Raw genomic sequence first — 18375 nt, forward strand, 5'->3', positions numbered from 1 at the left:
ACATTTCCAAACGTACACAAATCTTTATAGATAAAATCAGGGTTATGAGGTACTTAACAAGAAATGCAAAACATGATCAACATTGAGATGACCTTAGGAGAACAAAACTGCGTTAGATACGCTGCAGACATCAAGATGTGAGATGATGGATGTTGGTAAATGCGAGAAGAGCAGCCTCCCTGACTGGATTACAAGGTCAGATTAAATGTCAAATCAAGATGAGCAAGTTGTTCAGTGTTTAGAGTTGGCCTGATATCAGAAGCCCATCACATAAACAAAATAAATGAGTTACAATGTCATTTAATAGGAACAAAAAAAAAGAAAAAAGTAAAACTGAAATCGCTTGCGATGATGAACTCGGTATGTTAGAGTTTGACTAAATTGTCCAGCTGAGAAAAGTGACTGAGTGATATCTTTCGAGCGAATTAATGTAACGAAATTTCACAATGGACATTTCAAGATGTCAGAATTCAGTGTGGAGGGCGGAAATTTCATAGATTTTTAAAATCAACTTTGTATATCTATGTAGAAATAAAAAAGTTTTATTTTATTAGGAAAATATTTCATCTGAACTGCTCTGAAAATTCGAGAAAGATAAAGCACGTCAGGTAACAATGACTGGCAAAATGAGTGTCTCATCTATTTACGTTCATGGCGCTAAAATGAAAGAATACTGGTAAAGGATGTCCTTTACGAACTGAAAATGGACAGCTTGGGTAGTGGAGAGTAAGCTGCAGTAGCAAGTTCTTATGTTGTTGAGCAACAACGGCCTATCTAATGGCCATTCACGGGACAGACTTCTTGTTCCGATTGCCTGTTTTAGTGAAGTGACGCCCTGTAAGAAAAATGCGTTACATAACTCCCACTCGCTCCAGAAGAATCGAAAGTGAATGGTTTGTCTCGAATGCAAATGTGCTGATTCAAGAGGATTTCAAAACCTTGAAATTATTTTCTCATAGCAAGTTGCAACTTGCGCGCCCGCAAGCGCGCACACACGAGCTGTTATTTAGTGTCTCGGTCTGTGTTTATATGGATTCGAGTCTTCGTCATCCAATACTGGGAAAGAAGAATGTGCAATGTTGTTGCATCGCGTTGACTTCCTTGCCACAGACTTTGTTTTTCCGGTATCCGTGCAAGTCACCGGGGAACGGAAATATTTATTCGCTGCTCTCGTTATTTGGAAACCCTGGGGATTGTTATGCATCGTGAAGTCTCATAATTTCTTATGAAAAATTTTTGAGAGAGAGAGAGAAAGAGAGAGAGAGAGAGAGTTTGTGTGTTTTTGCAAGTGCCAGGATTAGTATCGCCTGGGAACAAGATTGCTCTAAATTACTAAAAAAAAAAAAAAAAAAACCTATCGATATCATCCTCGTTTTGTCCGTGTGATTTAAATATAATAAAAAGCTAGCGACCAAAAGAAGTAATGAATTTAACGCCTAGGTGGCTTAAAGTACAGCTATAATAAATATCATTGACAGTGCTGCTTTGTGAAATGTAAGTTGAATGTACTATTCGTAAAATAATACATTATCGCGAGACCATCAAGGCGTTTCCATACATTTTCTGAATTGAAATATGGGAAGTAACCTTGGGGTATAAGGCGGCGAGGCTTACGTAGCAGACGAAAGGGTTATTCTAAAGACAGAGGAATGTTAACTGACCAGTTTGTGAACAGGTGAGGGGCGGAGGTCCTTCGTCTATCCTTTCGCTCAAGTTCAAGGTCCCAAAGGGTTTTAGGATTCTTAAGAGATAAGAACGTCAAAAGAAATTGCTACATAACCTGGGCCACCAGTCTTAAGCTCATAAAAAGAAGCAGTTCCAGCTTCAGTACATGGAAACTCCCTTTAGATTTCACATGTCCCTCGTACCTTTGGGTACGACTTTATGACGTCGTGGTTTAATTTCACTTATGCTAAGAACATGGCTTGTTGCTAGAGAAATTATCCTTGGTATTTTCCCCTCCTGAGGGAATGAACTTCTAGAACTGTCACAGAAATCACATAAGTGTGTGTTGTTTCCAGTGTAAAACATGTGTAAGTATGAATATCTATATTTATATTTAATAAAAAGTAAAATTATAAAATTATTTTATATTAGCATAATTGCATATGTGTCAGAAATTGTTTCTCAAAACTGTATGATACATATGCGTAATTGGGACATGATTATGTAAGCATATATTTGATTTTTCACGCATGATGATAGCAACCCATTATTAAACAGAAACAATGATGGTTTCACTTAGCTACTTTTGAAGCCTTAATATTCTTCAGTCTTCTGACCCTACCCTCTTAACATGGAAATCAACATTTCTTCACCGATCTTTATCTCTATATTTTCCCATTGACCTCCTCCAAGATGTCCTGTACCCCCTCCCCTCATTCTTTGACATTTCAGTTATAATAGTAATTCTTGGCCAAACCCTAATACCTAAACCAGTTAAGATACCGGCCAGGTTTTTGACAACTTTCGCGTAGAAACAGCCCCGAGAACTTCGTCACTGTCAACAGTGATCATAACTTCCGAAGAGAGCTGCAAGCAACAGAAGACAAAAGGGTACTTACCTACGCAGAAAAGCATCGATATCAAGGCAACCCTCTCCATTTTTATGCGATTGGATGAATCCTAAGAGATTCGATGCTCCTGTTGGGTTTTTAAAGTCACTTATACATCCCTCTGGAAAGGTGTTGGAACCTGTACGATAGTCTATAATTCCAAAATCACAACACAGTCTTTAATCAACCAGACAGGTTCAAAAGTCTGTTCACTCTTTGTAGCTATTTCGTTTCGTATCGCACACTTCTGTTGAACTGTTTTTTATTCAAAGCTTCAGACGTTTCAGACACAATGCATAAGTTCCTGCAATCTTATTCCGTCACAATATTCTGAAAGAGAAAAAGAAAATGGTTATCGAAATTGCTTATATCTGAAATTATTGCACACCAAAAAGCCCCTTCCCCTGACAAAGCAAAATAGAAATTGCAATTTTTTACTTCGAGGATTTACTTCTCAGCAATGAGATACTGATGTCCGTGTTCAAAACAAGGTTACAGTTTAACATTACTTTATAATTTGGGCCTCATAAGGATCAGAATTCAAGTCAGCACGGTTAAAAACGATCAGGAGATAATAAACATGAACTGATCTCCAGAAGACGGCCGCGCTACAGGGTCTCGGTTTGCTACTTAAAAGTGCAAGTTGCTACATCCACATTTTTGTGAAGTATCTTCGCAGTCAATCCGGATGGTGTTGCGTCACCTTGCGATAAGTAGAGCGGAAATTCTTGATCATGCACTTGATAATGGTACATTTCGAACCCTTCGGCCAATGACCATAAAGCACGAAAAGGGACCCAGTAAATACTTTCGTCAGAGAAATGTGCTTTGGTAATATCTTGCTTGTGCTCTTGGGGTAATTGTGCGTTTGTGTGTGTGTATTTTTTTTTTTTTTTAGAAACAACGAGAGTCTGGATAAGAGAAGATAGTTTTATATTGATATGGCTGAAAAAATATTGATTAGTGTAATTCTTGACTCATATCTTAATTGTGTCTTAATCACACTCAAACTGTTAACCGGAAAATAGGATTCTAGAAGGATCTCGACTTTATCTGGAGAAACCAGATGGTGACTTTTAGACTAGCAAACTGTTGGAGTGGATTTTTTGCAGAGCTAGTGATCTATTCATTGGGTAGTTGACCTGTAATGACAGTCTTTGCAGATATTAAAATATGAAGATGTAGCACACACGGTTACCGCAACATTGTACATACTCCAATGGTGGTTAGTTTTCAAGGCAATCAAAATGCCACATGAAATTATCAGAATGCTAGGAAACCAGGATCTGATTTTGATGTGATATAACAAGCACTGTATACATACATACATACTGTACAGTGTATATATATATATTATACATATATATATATATATATATATATATATATATATATATATGTATATATATACATGTGATGTATATGTGTTGAAGATAAATGTAGCCATATACAGTACAATATATTTTAATAGCTACAGTGATCCTCTTAACTTTCCTGTTTTTTTGCAGTACGCTTATCATAAAAAGCCTTGAATAAGATGAGAAATTAGTGAAGACTTTTCCTTCCGTTGTGAGGCTCGACCCCACTCACGATAGAAAGTGAGTTACCACTTAGTCCTGTTCTTTTAATGCCTTTTACTTCTTCATTTTTATTACCTCTTTCTTCACCTGTATAACTTTTTTCTTGCATTTTATCTCTCTCGAGCCCTTTAAAGTTTCTCTTTCTTTCTCTTCTTCTTCTTCTTCTTTCTCTCTCTCTCCACGCCCCATGTCATTTTCTCTTGCAAGTGTTCTAAACTCTGCATGATTCTCTGCAATATATATCCTTGTACTTGTTCGTTCTATTTTACCCTATGCTTTTTACATGAACTAAATTCCCAGTCTTATATTTCTGCTTCCCACAAAGACATCATCTTCGGCTATCGGCTCTTCCTGATATTCCCTCTGAGGAAATCTCCACCGTCGCGTTTCTTTTCCTTGCATCATCACCAATCGAACGCCACCATCCGGTTGTTATGCACAATGTTACGTCAGGGAATCTCATATTCGCCGAGTGAGTAACAGCGTCGTTACTGTAATGCTCGTAGAGAGAGAGAGAAAGAGAGAGAGAGAGAGAGAGAGAGAGAGAGAGAGAGAGAGAGAGAGAGAGAGAGAGACGGAGGGAGAGAGAGAGAAAGAGAGAGTGTGTTTCTGTGTGACTCTTCCCTTCATAACCACCTTCCCTTTCTTTACCACTGTACCTGTCATAACTAAAAATTAACGAGGAGCTCGGCTTCTTCGCGGTCCTGTGTAGCTCGTCAAGGTCGCTGTTAGACGGTAGGTTTTGATAGTCGTTGGTTCTTAGCAGAGAGGCAAATGCTTGTCTGTGATATCAAAGTATTATACTGTTCATCAGGTAAGTTGGTGTTTTAAATCGTAATGGGTGCAACATGTACTTTTACTTTATTACTCTCAGCTTCTTGGGAAAATTACAGTCTTTATAAATGCTTGATGATATAAATTTTTTTTTTAATAATATAAATCTCACGGTGGCAGCTCGCGGACGCGTATCATCGAACGCACTAATCCTGGGAATTAATACGGCACATAGGTCATGGGTGGGTTTGTCCAGAAGAATCCGCGTACTCTTGAGGGAGATGTCATAACACAACTGAACCCTCTCGATTTCCCGACTACAGCTTGAACGTAGCCTGGACGTTCCCACAACGAATTCACATTTATCAGCTCAACCATTGTAATACTACAAGAAATTGTCACTGTTCGAGTCAGTTGCGGTCGCGGATTTCCCTGTGAATTAGTAGTGATTTCTTTCGCATTGGGAAATATTCAGTGAGGGCGTCTACATAACAATTGAAGTTGCCGGTGCGCAGTCTCCCTTCTGACACAATGATCGATAGAAGCAAGGAGTGCTAAGTTGTCCTGGTGAATGGGTACGCTCTCCGATACAGATTAAAAAAAAGTCATAAATTCATTCTATATTCTCTAAACTTGAAATTACCATTGTTCTAAACCTAAGTATTATTACTTTACATTTCGAGGAAAACAATTGAATTATGTTGGGCAAAGCGAAGGTAATTATTACGGAAATCGTAGGATGGAAAAATGTTAAACTCTGATCAGATAAAATAAGATGAAAAAGCACATGGCTGCGCAGTCTGTCAGCCACTTTTACAAATGCAGACATAAACTATTGAAGCAACAATAGTTAGCATTCTGTGCCATATTAAGACATAAACGCTTTCAGGAATTATTTTTACGTTTCCGGTTTAACTTCAAAATTTCCAATTTGTATCAGATAAACTATCCATCTTGTTGAAAGCAGAACTAATTTGATTCGTGGTCAAAATCCATTCTTTAACATTATCAGTACATACGCTGGAAGTACAAACGCAAAGAAGTATTTTTAAATCAATTATCTCTTCCACTATGTCGATGGAAATGCGAAAAACTGGATCATAACAAAAATCAAAATGTATCTCCCAATTTAATGTCACATGTAAGTTCACAGAATTTGTTTCTGAAGATTCTAAATGCAACGTCTGTTGCTACAGACTTAATCTAGAGCATTCTCACGTTGCCTTCCATGTTTCAGTGACTTGTTTGACTACTCTGCCGAGGTAACTATTTAGCAAGCCAGAGCTATTCGACGCAAGTTTTTTTTTTTATGGCGCGCAACACTTAAGGTCCTTTATATAGCTTCCACTCTCAGTTACGGCCTTGGGGAATCCCTGCCATTCTCTCGTTATAGCTTTGATCTCTTATTTTTAAGGATATGCATCAAGTAAATAATATAATTTGAGAAAGTGACGAAAAGTGGTCCGGTACCAATAATGCGCTTATTTTACCTCTTCCCCCCTCCCCTCTCTCTCTCTCTCTCTGCTAATATCTACACCCAGTTGGTTTCCTATATGATGTAGCCAATATCATTTTCACTTTTAAACTCAATGCTACAGAAAAAAGTACTAAAAATATAGCAAGGTGGCATCCTTGGCTCGAAAGGCTTATCGCAAAAAGTAGACGTTTCAATTCTAGTTTTTGCTTCAGTTCTGGTTTACAAGAATTCAGAGAGAGAGAAAGAGAGAGAATAGTATAGTTGAGAAACACATTAGGCCCTTGGATTCAGGATTTAGCATGTGTATGTGTCCTTCCCTCCCTAAAGTTTAACCTTTGACTTTCTGCATCAGCAAAAGAGGAATTTATTTTTTGTTTCTAGTGCAGGGATAACTTTGTATGGAGATCTAAATGGCTAGCAAGAACTCGTTAATTTAAGTAGAGAAAAATTATAGGCTACATAATTTCATGAGAAGCAATTACCTAGTACATTTCCTCCTGTGAGAGGAGGGATGCATTACTGTTAGGCTGCGTTAATTTAACATGCATATATTAACATTAAACAGCATAAAACATCCCAGGGTAATTTCTACACCTATCTCGCAGAAATCATTATTTTTTTCACCCTAAATATCAATAGACAGATATTGTACAAAAATCTTGACATGTGACACCCAACATGGCGTTTGCGTTTCGCAAGTTTTTTTTCTGTTTTTTAGCACAGATAAGTTTTTTGCGGCATGAAATTCACTAACGCATCTGTACAGATTTTTTCACACAGAATTGATAGTTGATCGTCAGATTCTCCAGAATCACTAAAAAGAAGTCCAGAATCCTCGAGTATAACAAGTCCACTGACACGAATGTAAGCGAGCAACATGCACAGTCCGTTCTCACAAGGAATCTCTGGCAACACGCACCGTGGATGTGTTCTATACGTAGGTCACAGGGGAAATGTGATACTTGACTCAGCGGCTCGCTAATATATACCTGCGGATGATGACGTCACGGCGCACATGGTGGTGATTTGGGTCCAGGACAATTTTCCAGAAAGAGACTGGTTATGTTTTAAAACAGATCTCAGTCTTGAAATAGATTATATCCACACCACGTGTCGAGACATACTGTGAGCTTCTTTTATAATTACTATAGACATTTTTATTATTTTGAAAAGCCGACATGACAGGAAAGCAGTTGCCCTTATCTATTCCATACCTAACCAAAAAAAAAAAAAGCCCCCGAAGGAAGTAGCAGATTGGTTAGAAGCTAAACCTTTTTAACGTGAATGGGAAGGAAAGCTCATTGACAACTTCGGGAATTACTTATTCTGCTTTGATTGGTTGTAGGCGGTTGCTCGAAAGAAGAATGGCCATTGATTTTCAGTTTTACTGAACGAGGATTAGTATAGTGAACTAAATAAAATGAACAAAAAGAGGATGTGGAGTGGATGGAAGGGCGTTATACTGCATATCTACATAAAAAAAAGACCTGATGGGCCAAGTGAGGGAGGTAGGAGCGCCTCCAAAAGCAAATTGAAAGTGAGCTAAAGTGAACTCTGTTAATAAAGGAACCCGTCATCATCAGATTAGTATATATATATAGTATATATATATATATATATATATATATATATATATATATATATATATATTATATATATATATATATATATATCATATATATATATACATTTATAATTATATTTATATATATAATGATATTGTCCAATTAATCCACTTGAAGGTAAGTGTGAAAAGAAACAAATTTTTATTCAGCCCGTCTGTTTAGTCCTTCACCGGACCTTGACGAGGGTGGACTATTAGGAAGAGTTTTCCGAAATACAAACGATGGATTGCAATGATCACGTTCGAAGATTACAAATACATATAGAGATATATATATATATACATATATATATATATATATATCACACGCACACACACACATATATATATATTTGTATATATAATATATATATATATATATATACATATATATATATATATATATATATATATATATATATATATGTACATGTGTGTTTGTGTGTGTACAGTATATGCCTCCCCCTTCAGCAAATCTGTTCTTTCCGTCTGCCCGATATGCCACTGAGTTTGTTACTTAGGGTATAAAAGTTCAGTTTAAGTTTAAGGTCACAGGCACGTGTTTAAGGTGAGACGTCAAGGTAATGTAATAAAGGTTTTTATTATAATTTCTTTTGCGCACTGCGTATCTCTCAAATACATATTTCTGCTCGTTTCTCTTAGGCCTTTGCAAATAGTTTCATAAGCAGAAGCCAGCTCATTATGTCCTAGTCTAAAGCGTAATTGAGAACATAAACTTTTAGTAGAAAATGACAGTTGAATGCCACTAAACAGAACTGCCTATTTCTTTGTACTAACTAAGGATTTACATATATATTATTACTCATTATATTGGAAGTTATTTCTAGTAATTTATAGAAACTTTAGAAATAAAAAAAACTTTATTTCAACTTTTTACGGTGTCTAATGGCAATCATTGTTGTCATTAGTGGTCATCAACCGTCCCTCTGCAAAACCAATAAAAGGGTTCTAAAAAAAATAGTTTTCTGTGAACTTAAATTACCCTTTGTTAACTGTCTTGTGTTTCGCTGTTTGAAAATTGTCGTGGTAATTTGCAGTTTTATTATGATTTATAAGGCATATGTCAAACTTAGATAATTATTGCCCCTTCTATTTTTGCAGCTTTTCCGGTGATCCCTGCCGGCTCCTTAATTTCTTGTCTTGCTTGCTTATCCACATCATAATTTTACATAAGCTTAAGTGAAGCTCCAAGGAAAACGTGTATAAACTGTAGCAAACTTATGGAGAAAACAGAAAACAGAATCGGTGCATAAGTAGTTGGAATGACATGGCTACTAAAGGAGGTATTAACAGAGAAGAAAAATTAGAATCTGAAAAGAAAATTCCTCTGCGGGGTACCACTGAAAAAATTGAAAGGGATGAGCAAAGCATCGTTATCAGTCTGATCAACTGGCAGCAAGAAATCTGATAATAACGACAAGGTCTGCAGCAGCGATGTGTTGACAAAGTTAATCAGGGCATTGTGTCACATGGAAAATATTGAGGGTAAGGACAAAAGGCTTTGAAAAGGCAAATATATATATATATATATATATATATATATATATATATATATATATATACATTATTTGTATGTATACATATATACATATATATATATATATATATATATATATATATATATATATATATATATATATATATATATATAGAGAGAGAGAGAGAGAGAGAGAGAGAGAGAGGAGAGGGAGAGAGAGAGAGATGTACATTTATATATAAAGATGTATATGTATTATATATAAGGTTATTACATATATATATATACACATATATATACACATACTGTATATAATACATGTAAATGTATGTACATATATATATATATATATATATATATATATATATATATATATATATATATATATACACACACATTCTGTTGTCTCAAGATCTCCAATTCCATATATACAAATTTTAGGCTTAAGAAATTATAAAAAGTAATAGAAATACTAAGATACTCAGAATTTTTTACAGTAACTTCCAATGGGAATGCAGCTATGGATTTGAATGTTTGCTTGCCCTACTTGCAACGATATTTATCAAGGTCGCTTACTGTATATTTATCTGGTATAAAGTTAAATTCATTCAAAATTATTTGAAAACCTTGTTTTATTGCATGCATATAAAACTCACAAATTGCAATTTTAGCTCATGATAAATAAGGAAATGTTGTCGCAGATGTGGTTATTGTAAGATTTTTCGATAAACAGTTTGCCATTGAAAGTGAATTTTAGTCGTATGCGCTGGACTTTCATAAAGATTAGGACATTTCTAAATTACTCCCTTTATCTGTCTCAGTAATATTCTTCTGTGACTGCTCTGCTCACTTTATACTGAAAAGACAAGACTCAAGATATTAGTACTATCCAAGATTCAGGTCAGGTATTTCTAAAAGAATCGATCAGAAAATGCCGCATTATTGAACTTCTCTTGCGAAGGGATAAAGCAGCTTTTTCAACATAAGAAGTAGTAACTGTAAAAGTTCCATGCTTCAGGAGTGAAGGGGAGTTGTCATGCGGGTTGACCCAGATTCACAATCCCTACACAAATGCACAAGAAACGAGCATGGCAGCCTCATCTCAGAGCCACGTCACTGTCTAACTGTTGAAACAGACTAAACTGCATTTCATAAAACCCACAGGTTTAGGTTGACAGGATGTTGCAAGGAAGTAAAGTTAGACTGCGCCATTTCAGCCTTAATTAAATCTTGGCTCACAATAGCTAGTTTTCATCTTATGTGTTGTAAATAATAATTATTATTATTTAAAAGATGAATCTATCTTAAGTATAGAACAAGCCCATAAGGGGATATGTGCATTTGATATTCAAGTCAAAGAATAAGGTGTTTGCTAGGAAAGATGTGTAAATTGTAAGATGGCACGGTTTGTACTAAAGATTTCTGAGAGCATATATCTGCCAGCCATTTTAAGACTATAGTGCCCAGCAATTGAGAAATCTTTGTTAATTAACTGTTGTTCTTTTTCTCAGAGATGGCACGATTCCTCGTTACGCTGCGGTCACAAGAAACAACACTTCACACTCATTCTTTTAATGGCTTCATTTCTACACTGAAGGTCGCTTTGGATGATATTCTGTGGTAGAATGCAACTGTGCCTATGTATTTTCATTGTTAACAGCGGTGTGGGCAATAAATTTATCAATTATTTTCCCGGTGCATATTTCTGTTGTGTGATCGTAGAATCCATTGTTACTTAAAAGCTGCCGGATCTGGCCTTGTTCTTGTTAATAGATCTTTAGCAACTACTGTCAGCTAATGCCCAGTTCACGTGGGCGGACACGACTGAACATTTTGTAAGGCCTTTTTCATTCATTTTTAGCGTTCAGGCATATTTCGAAAACGCTCGGCGTGCAATATACAGATATTATGAACCAGTTTTTATCATCTTGCGTAAGTACATTAAGGAAATGGAGGCGTTTATCCACAATCGCTTTTCCGTGAAACTGAGAGCAGATCTTTCACAGAAAATATAGATTCCGAAGCTTCTGATCACCTATAATGTCCAAAATACACCATCAGTGATCTGACGTTGGTGGTGGGTTTGAGAAGCATAAAAAAACTGGCATGATGTCAGCGAACAAGACTGTGAAAGGTCAGGTCATTGATTAAAGCATTCTGGCTGAAGAGTTCCCTGTGTATGTGTGGCAGGGATGGCACTTCTGTAGATAACGGAAAGGCATTTATTTGAGAACATTCTTAGACATGTTCAATGGTGTAGTATGTGATCTATAAGCCTCAAGAAGAATCATTTTAATAGATTAGGCAACGTACACGTTTATGAACCAAATTAATTAACAAAAATATGGAAACTCTGGGGAACAAGGTAAGAGTTTCAAATGACAGCAGATGCTAAACGCTGCGTCATGTATAATGAATAAATATCCTCTTCGTAACTTAGTTCTTAATGATATCTTTTATCATATTTCTGGAGACTGGTTAAAGAACTTTCAAGCAATAATTTGTCAGGAGGTATTAAGAATCCTGTTCACAGAACACAACAGTTGCAGTCTTTCTCTGTGCTCATCTTGAAGCAGAAAATGTTGCATAAGACATGTCAGTTTCGCTTTATTCTGATATTTCATTTTACCGGAATTTAACAACACATTTTCTTAAAGTATTACTAAGATAATTATTGTCATGTAATTTGAGAGCAATATGTTGATAGCCAAAAACGAACTCATCCGATTTTTGACGAATATAAAAGAAATTTAATAACCTTAGTGCATCATAGTTAAGAACATTTCATTCACCATGCATCGATTACTCAATATTCGTTTGCAATTCATGCACTACTCAGGACTCAAGATTTATCGCAGTATTTTTCACCCATTATGCTAAATAATACCAGCATGTAATCAACCTAATATCTGAAATTACTGTACAGATGTATTAATTTTCTTCATTTGACCCATTAGTAAAAATATACTGCTATGAAAATTCTGAAAAATTCATTATGATTAAGTTTTTGTTTGATGAACAAACGACGTCCGTATGTGATATGCTGGAAGCTTATTCGATATGATTGTAAGTAACTCTCGATTACGAAACATCTACTAACATGTAAATTATAAAGCTAACAAGCCGAAATAAAGTAAGGCTATACAGTGTTAGAAGGCGAAGGTGGAAATTCAAACAACGCATGATTGCAGGAAGAATTATAATGTCTTGAAAGTTCTTTCGCATTCCGAGAAAAATGGCGGCCTTGGCGTTTACCGAACCAGAGATATTTCTCTTCAGCCTTAGAGTGATGCTGCGGCTGAGCTCATCTGTGGTCATGCGGTGAACGAAGACGCTCATGAATTGTGAGGGCTGGTCAGTGTTATGATTTCGATGTCTGTCTATCTATCTATCTGTCTATCTATCTACATATATATATATATATATATATATATATATATATATATATATATATATATATATATATATATATATATATATATATACATATACATATACATACACAGATATATATTGCAGGATCTTTAAAATAGGAGATCTCCAGCAAATAATTGTGACTGGAGCGTTCATTCTTTAGCAGGAGGCTCACCAACAACTTTTTCGACACTACCTATTGCACCCGGTTAAGCCAAAAATTTCTTAGTCTCCCTCTTCTCTCTCCTCCCAAACTTTCGATTGACATACATTTCACCTACCTATCGTCCTCCATTTTCTCCATATGACCAAACCATCTCAAAGCACATTGAACCATCTCTCCAACCATGCCAAACTTTTGACCTTTCTCAACCGGTTAACACTTTATACTCTACATAAACTATGCAAAGCATTTCAACTAAACAGCTTTCGCATTCTTTTTCTTTTACTCATGATCAGCACCCACTCACAGTCAACTTCTTGGAAGAAGAGTTGCCTTAACAGTCGCCTATATCGTCCTAACTGTTGCTTCCATAAACACTCTTACACTTTTTGCCATGAGATGCAGCCTCTGTTGTTTCACCTAATCTATCATTCACCTGTTCTTTCCCATACCATCACCCATTACATTTACTCCCAAATAACTAGGTGAACCACTCCCATTCATCAACATCCTTAATAACAATCATACAAAAGAATTCAAACAATAGGGTGATTGAGTGATAGAAGAATGGAAAGTCACCAGGTATACATTAGTAAGATTACAAGTAGTGCAATGTAGTGTGACTGAGTGGCTGCCTTGGGTGTGCAAGATAATGTCTGTTGAAGAAAACGATTCCAAAAAAATTTATGAGGAAAAATGGATCGGTTACATAAGAACGAGATAACTGCAGTGATGGAAAGAATTATCTTTGCATAACATTATCAAATATGGTACGGTTTTGATTAAGAAACTAAGACGGAGATTAAGAAACTAAGACGGATAACAGACGAATTAATATAAGTTTAGGTTTGGACAATACAGAGTTTGTGTGGATCAAGTGTTTGTTATGAAACACTTTGGTGAGAAGTTTAAGAATAGAGGGAAAGGTTGTATGTGGTGTACGTGGAGCTAGAGAAAGTTTCTGATAGAAATGATAGAAATAATATATGGAAGGCACGATAGAAGGCCTTTTGCTAAGAGCAATCAAAAGTCTTTTAAAAGTGAAATGAACTTTTTTTGTCTTTTTAGAATATTTGGGTGTTAGAATGATCTGTGTAGAAGTGGAGCTAGGATGGAATGTAGAGTGGCAGTGTGGAATCAACAGTGCCAATTGATTCCAGTGGGTAGAAGTTTGAGCTGCAAAAACTAGGAAAAATATTATAAGAGGAGACGCTGAAAGTGCATATTGGTAAGAGTAATGTAACAATGGAAAATGAAGCCACAATGATAGAAATGGTTGAATGTTAATGTGGATGGTGGAAAATGCAGGTAGTTGAATTGAATAGACATTTGAGAGTATATATAGCAGATGATGGTAGGATGCAAAACGAGGTGAGTTATAGAACAGGTGAAGCAGAAATGGTGGCAGAAAATCCTCATGAGGTTTGGGAACATTTGCATTTACAAAGGGCTCGTAGCTCAATTTTTCCATTCTTCTTCGAGGAAGTTAGCTGCAAATGTTGAATGGAATTTTTAAAAATGTAGAGGCTCCTGAGGAGACGACGCGTTGCTTAGTATACGTGAAGTGAGAGGGACTGAGAAGTTTAAAAATGTAAAAATATGAAGAGGTGGTAAAAAGGTTAGCTCAAGTAAGAAGGCAGATCAGAACGTTTTCGAGGCTCTTTGATCTCTTAGAAAAGGGGTTTGTTGGCGAGATGTCGGGGAACAGATGTCAGACTAAGGGACTTGATTATCTAGGAAGCACAATAATGAGATCAAGATAGATATCAGTGTCAGTATATATGGAAGCACTGCTGCTGCTAACGTGTTTGCCACCTTACTTCAACTTTGAGCCAGTGTTTAATTACGAATGTGGCAATGAATGTGATCTTGTATTTCTCTAGAACCACCGGATATAATGGAAACAAATTATTGTTATATACAGACACTTGTTATATTTTTTTATATATATATATATATATATATATATATATATATATATATATATATATATATATATATATATATATATATATATATATAGTAATATATATATATATATGTATGTATGTATATACATATATATATATATATATACATATATATGTGCGTTTGTGTATATGTGTGTGTGTGTGTGCTGGTTCAGGGGTCATGTATTCTCCACCATTGTTACCAGTGTGATGGCAGTATGTGGTTAGATCAGTCACTTTTATCGATATGTGTATTCGCGTGTGACAAAATCGTGCAATTGAAAACTGACGTCTCTTTAAACATGACGCAGTTTTTTGACGTAATGCAACTTATGGATGTAATACTCGTATGATCGTATCTGTTCTATTGTCATGGGGTTTTAAGTTATATGGCAAATAATAAAGCTGAAATCAGTCAACCTCTCAGAATTTGTCATGATATTGTTCGCCTGTGCAGAGGAATAAATACATTTTAAAATGAACACATTTAAAAGCGACACATTCCTTATTTCACGCAGGCTATCTTTCAGAAAGTCGTTGAGTTAGTTACCAAGATCCAATTAATTTCAGCGCGTAAACCTTTACAAAATACCAGAACATACGGGCAATGGGAAGGTAAATACTTATGAGAGAACCCCTTAATAATCAGGAGCCAATATTTCAGAGAAATAAAAAACATGAAGAAAAAGTTAATAAAAGAAACTGAATTTTCTGATTGGCAGTAGTTACTGTTATTACTGCAAAGTGACAGTTATAATAAAAAAGCACTCGCACAATCTTTTGCGCATGTAGATAGGACATTTGGTCAGACGCTTGTTAAAATATGAAAGAAGTCCAATTTATCGGGCTCATCGTAGTGGTACAAGACAACAGCAGTAGGGAGGCGTCTCTCGTCAGTGAACTACAGGAAAACGTTACGAAAAATGACCATGGTTACTTGTTTTTAGTGATTGGTGCCAAGACGCACCATCTGTCGTCGGTTGAATGGTGGGAAACCGTGTTTGTACTGAAGATCCTCAAAACGTTGCTCATGACAATAATAAATGCGTGATATGTCTGTCTGACCGTCAGCCCCTTCTTCTCGTGGCTTGGTGGGTGACGCCGTAATTAATTTAGTGAACTTGGATGTCCATCGCTTCAATAGGTTTTCCCGTGAGTTTTGTTTCGATGTTTTATGCATTACTTTATAATTATGTTTGCAGAGAGCACACGTAATCACCTTCCTCATAATCAAGGCAGCGATCAGTACTTCATATACAGTATACCGTGTACAAACGCGATATTTTTGTTGCCGACAGTATACTTAGAAATGATTTATATAACTGACATTACTTAACTGATACATCTGCATAGTAGAGCGAACATGTAAATTCACGTTATCAATAAATATGATTTTTCTATACAGCTTTTCGACGTCATCTGACACTCAAACCACAGCATTATATTCAGCTTCTTCCTTCTTTCCATCAAGGTTTTTTCCACTTGATTCGTTGTTTCTAGGTTTACCTAGTACTCTGTTCCTTAAAGCAAAATATTTGTCAAAATTGCAAATAAAAATTACAGGTTTGGGATTTTCTCTCCGTTAGTGGGCACTTTCATTGAGCACAATGTAGCCTATATAGGGCTCGCAAAAGTTGGGTTAGTTTCCGTTATAGGCTAGGTTAAGTTTACCAAAATTACATTTAAAAGAACCCCAGTTTCATAGTAAATAACTGATTTAATCATTTTTTCGCGTTCTCTATGATTAAATCGTGGAAATTTTACTCAAGACTTCATGCTGCATTCCTTCGTGTTGTATTTTGAATTAATTCACCCACTCATATTGGTTATAAAAACTAAAACTGAACATGAATTTTTTTAAAAGATTTATCAGTTTTTTACACTATCATTACTCGACTTAACCTTATCATAATGGAATTATATTTTTTAGTGGAGCGCAGTATGTGAACAGCTATATAATGTTGCATGAACGTATACTGGGTTTGAATATACTTGCGTATGACATAGGATTTTATAGTGTTTTATTTATCTTTCTGTTTTCGATAGCCCTGAAATTATCGATATTGCATGAAGTAAATCCGAGAAACAAGGCCGCATGAGTAATGGTTATTCCAAGTACTGCATAGAAGACGTGCATGGTATTTTCCCTTTTTGATTCTCTTATTACTGTTAGAATTAAGAATTCGTGAACTTCATTAAAGTCAAACCCTCATTTGTGTTAAGTTCATGGTGACATTAACTGGATTTTCAAGAACTAATTTAAGTTGCATTTTTATTTTAGAATGATTTTCAAAATATCATGAGGAAAAAATCAGAATTGTGTGTAGTTACAGAGTATAACGTTGAGATTTTGACACAATCTAAATTGATGGAAGCTGATTTCGCACTTATGTTGACTGTGCAGTAAAAGTATTTTCAAACTGTCTGTGAATGAGACTTTAAAATCCTGTACGCAAGACAGAACCCCACGGTGTCATATTGGACTCCAGATGCTAGATTAGTTTATTTACACTTCTTTGACACGTTAGATTCTCGTGTCTATGACTTGTTAGGATCTTTTATGCCGTTGACTTAGAAACTGGCATTGTAATTTTATCTTAGGCTATGACATTCTAGTAAAGCAATAATCTGTAATCCTTGCAACAGATTAACTCCCAATGTCCCCGTGATCGATTATACTTGTAAGGCCTCTGTACTAGGTAAGGTGGCATTTTAAACACTTTAACAGTCCTGGAACAGGTTAGACTTTGATGACTCTTATATTATTCTCTGATGACCCTGCATCTTGTGTTCTGATGATTCCTTCGTCAGGTTTGATGCTGGTGACACAGTATCAGATTATGCTATGATGAAACGGGGTCAATCTGCGCTCTTAAAACTCCTTTATGACAGAGGGTTGGTGGAAAACCCATGACAGGTTTTTTGGTGTAAAAAGTCCCTTTGATAGGTTTTAGATTGGTGTCACTTTTGACAAGTTGTGGTGTGACATATCTTTGACAGGTTCTGTAATAATCTCGCTTATCCCTTTGACAGACTCTGTTGTGATATTGCTTGCCCCTTTGACAGATTTATGTGTAGTATCCCCCTTGACAGGTTTTGGTGTAGTGCCCCCATGGGAGGTTTGGGTATATTAGGCTAAGTAATCATAGTGACAGGTTAAACTACAGCACCCCATTACCGTCTGTGTGACTTAGCTTTCAGCACTGGAGCCACAGGCCCTTTAAGTAAACCGCATAATTCTTTTACAAGCATCATATTACCCCATCAGCAGAAGAACACACGATATTAATTAACACAGTTGGTGAGTGATGATTGTTATTAAAATGTTACAATTTTCATATCGAAATAAGACCAAAAATTAT

The 18375-nt window shown here is 35.9% G+C and overlaps 2 protein-coding genes across 3 annotated transcripts in view; one reads left to right on the plus strand and one right to left on the minus strand.

Moving 5' to 3' along the window:
- Positions 1–7343, minus strand: part of LOC136839114 (uncharacterized) — a 65701-nt gene extending 58358 nt beyond the window's left edge. The window contains exons 1-2 of the mRNA XM_067104775.1: positions 7306–7343; positions 2565–2885 (exon numbers count right to left, since the gene is read on the minus strand). Coding sequence (XP_066960876.1) covers positions 2565–2604 — 40 coding nt within the window. The 5' untranslated portion in view covers positions 2605–2885; positions 7306–7343. The remainder of the gene's footprint in view (positions 1–2564; positions 2886–7305) is intronic.
- LOC136839122 (uncharacterized) overlaps positions 1–18375 on the plus strand; it is a 334910-nt gene that overhangs the window by 189457 nt on the left and 127078 nt on the right. The window lies entirely within an intron of this gene.

This window comes from Macrobrachium rosenbergii, chromosome 1 (assembly GCF_040412425.1).
Source record: "Macrobrachium rosenbergii isolate ZJJX-2024 chromosome 1, ASM4041242v1, whole genome shotgun sequence".
Lineage (NCBI taxonomy): Eukaryota > Metazoa > Arthropoda > Malacostraca > Decapoda > Palaemonidae > Macrobrachium > Macrobrachium rosenbergii.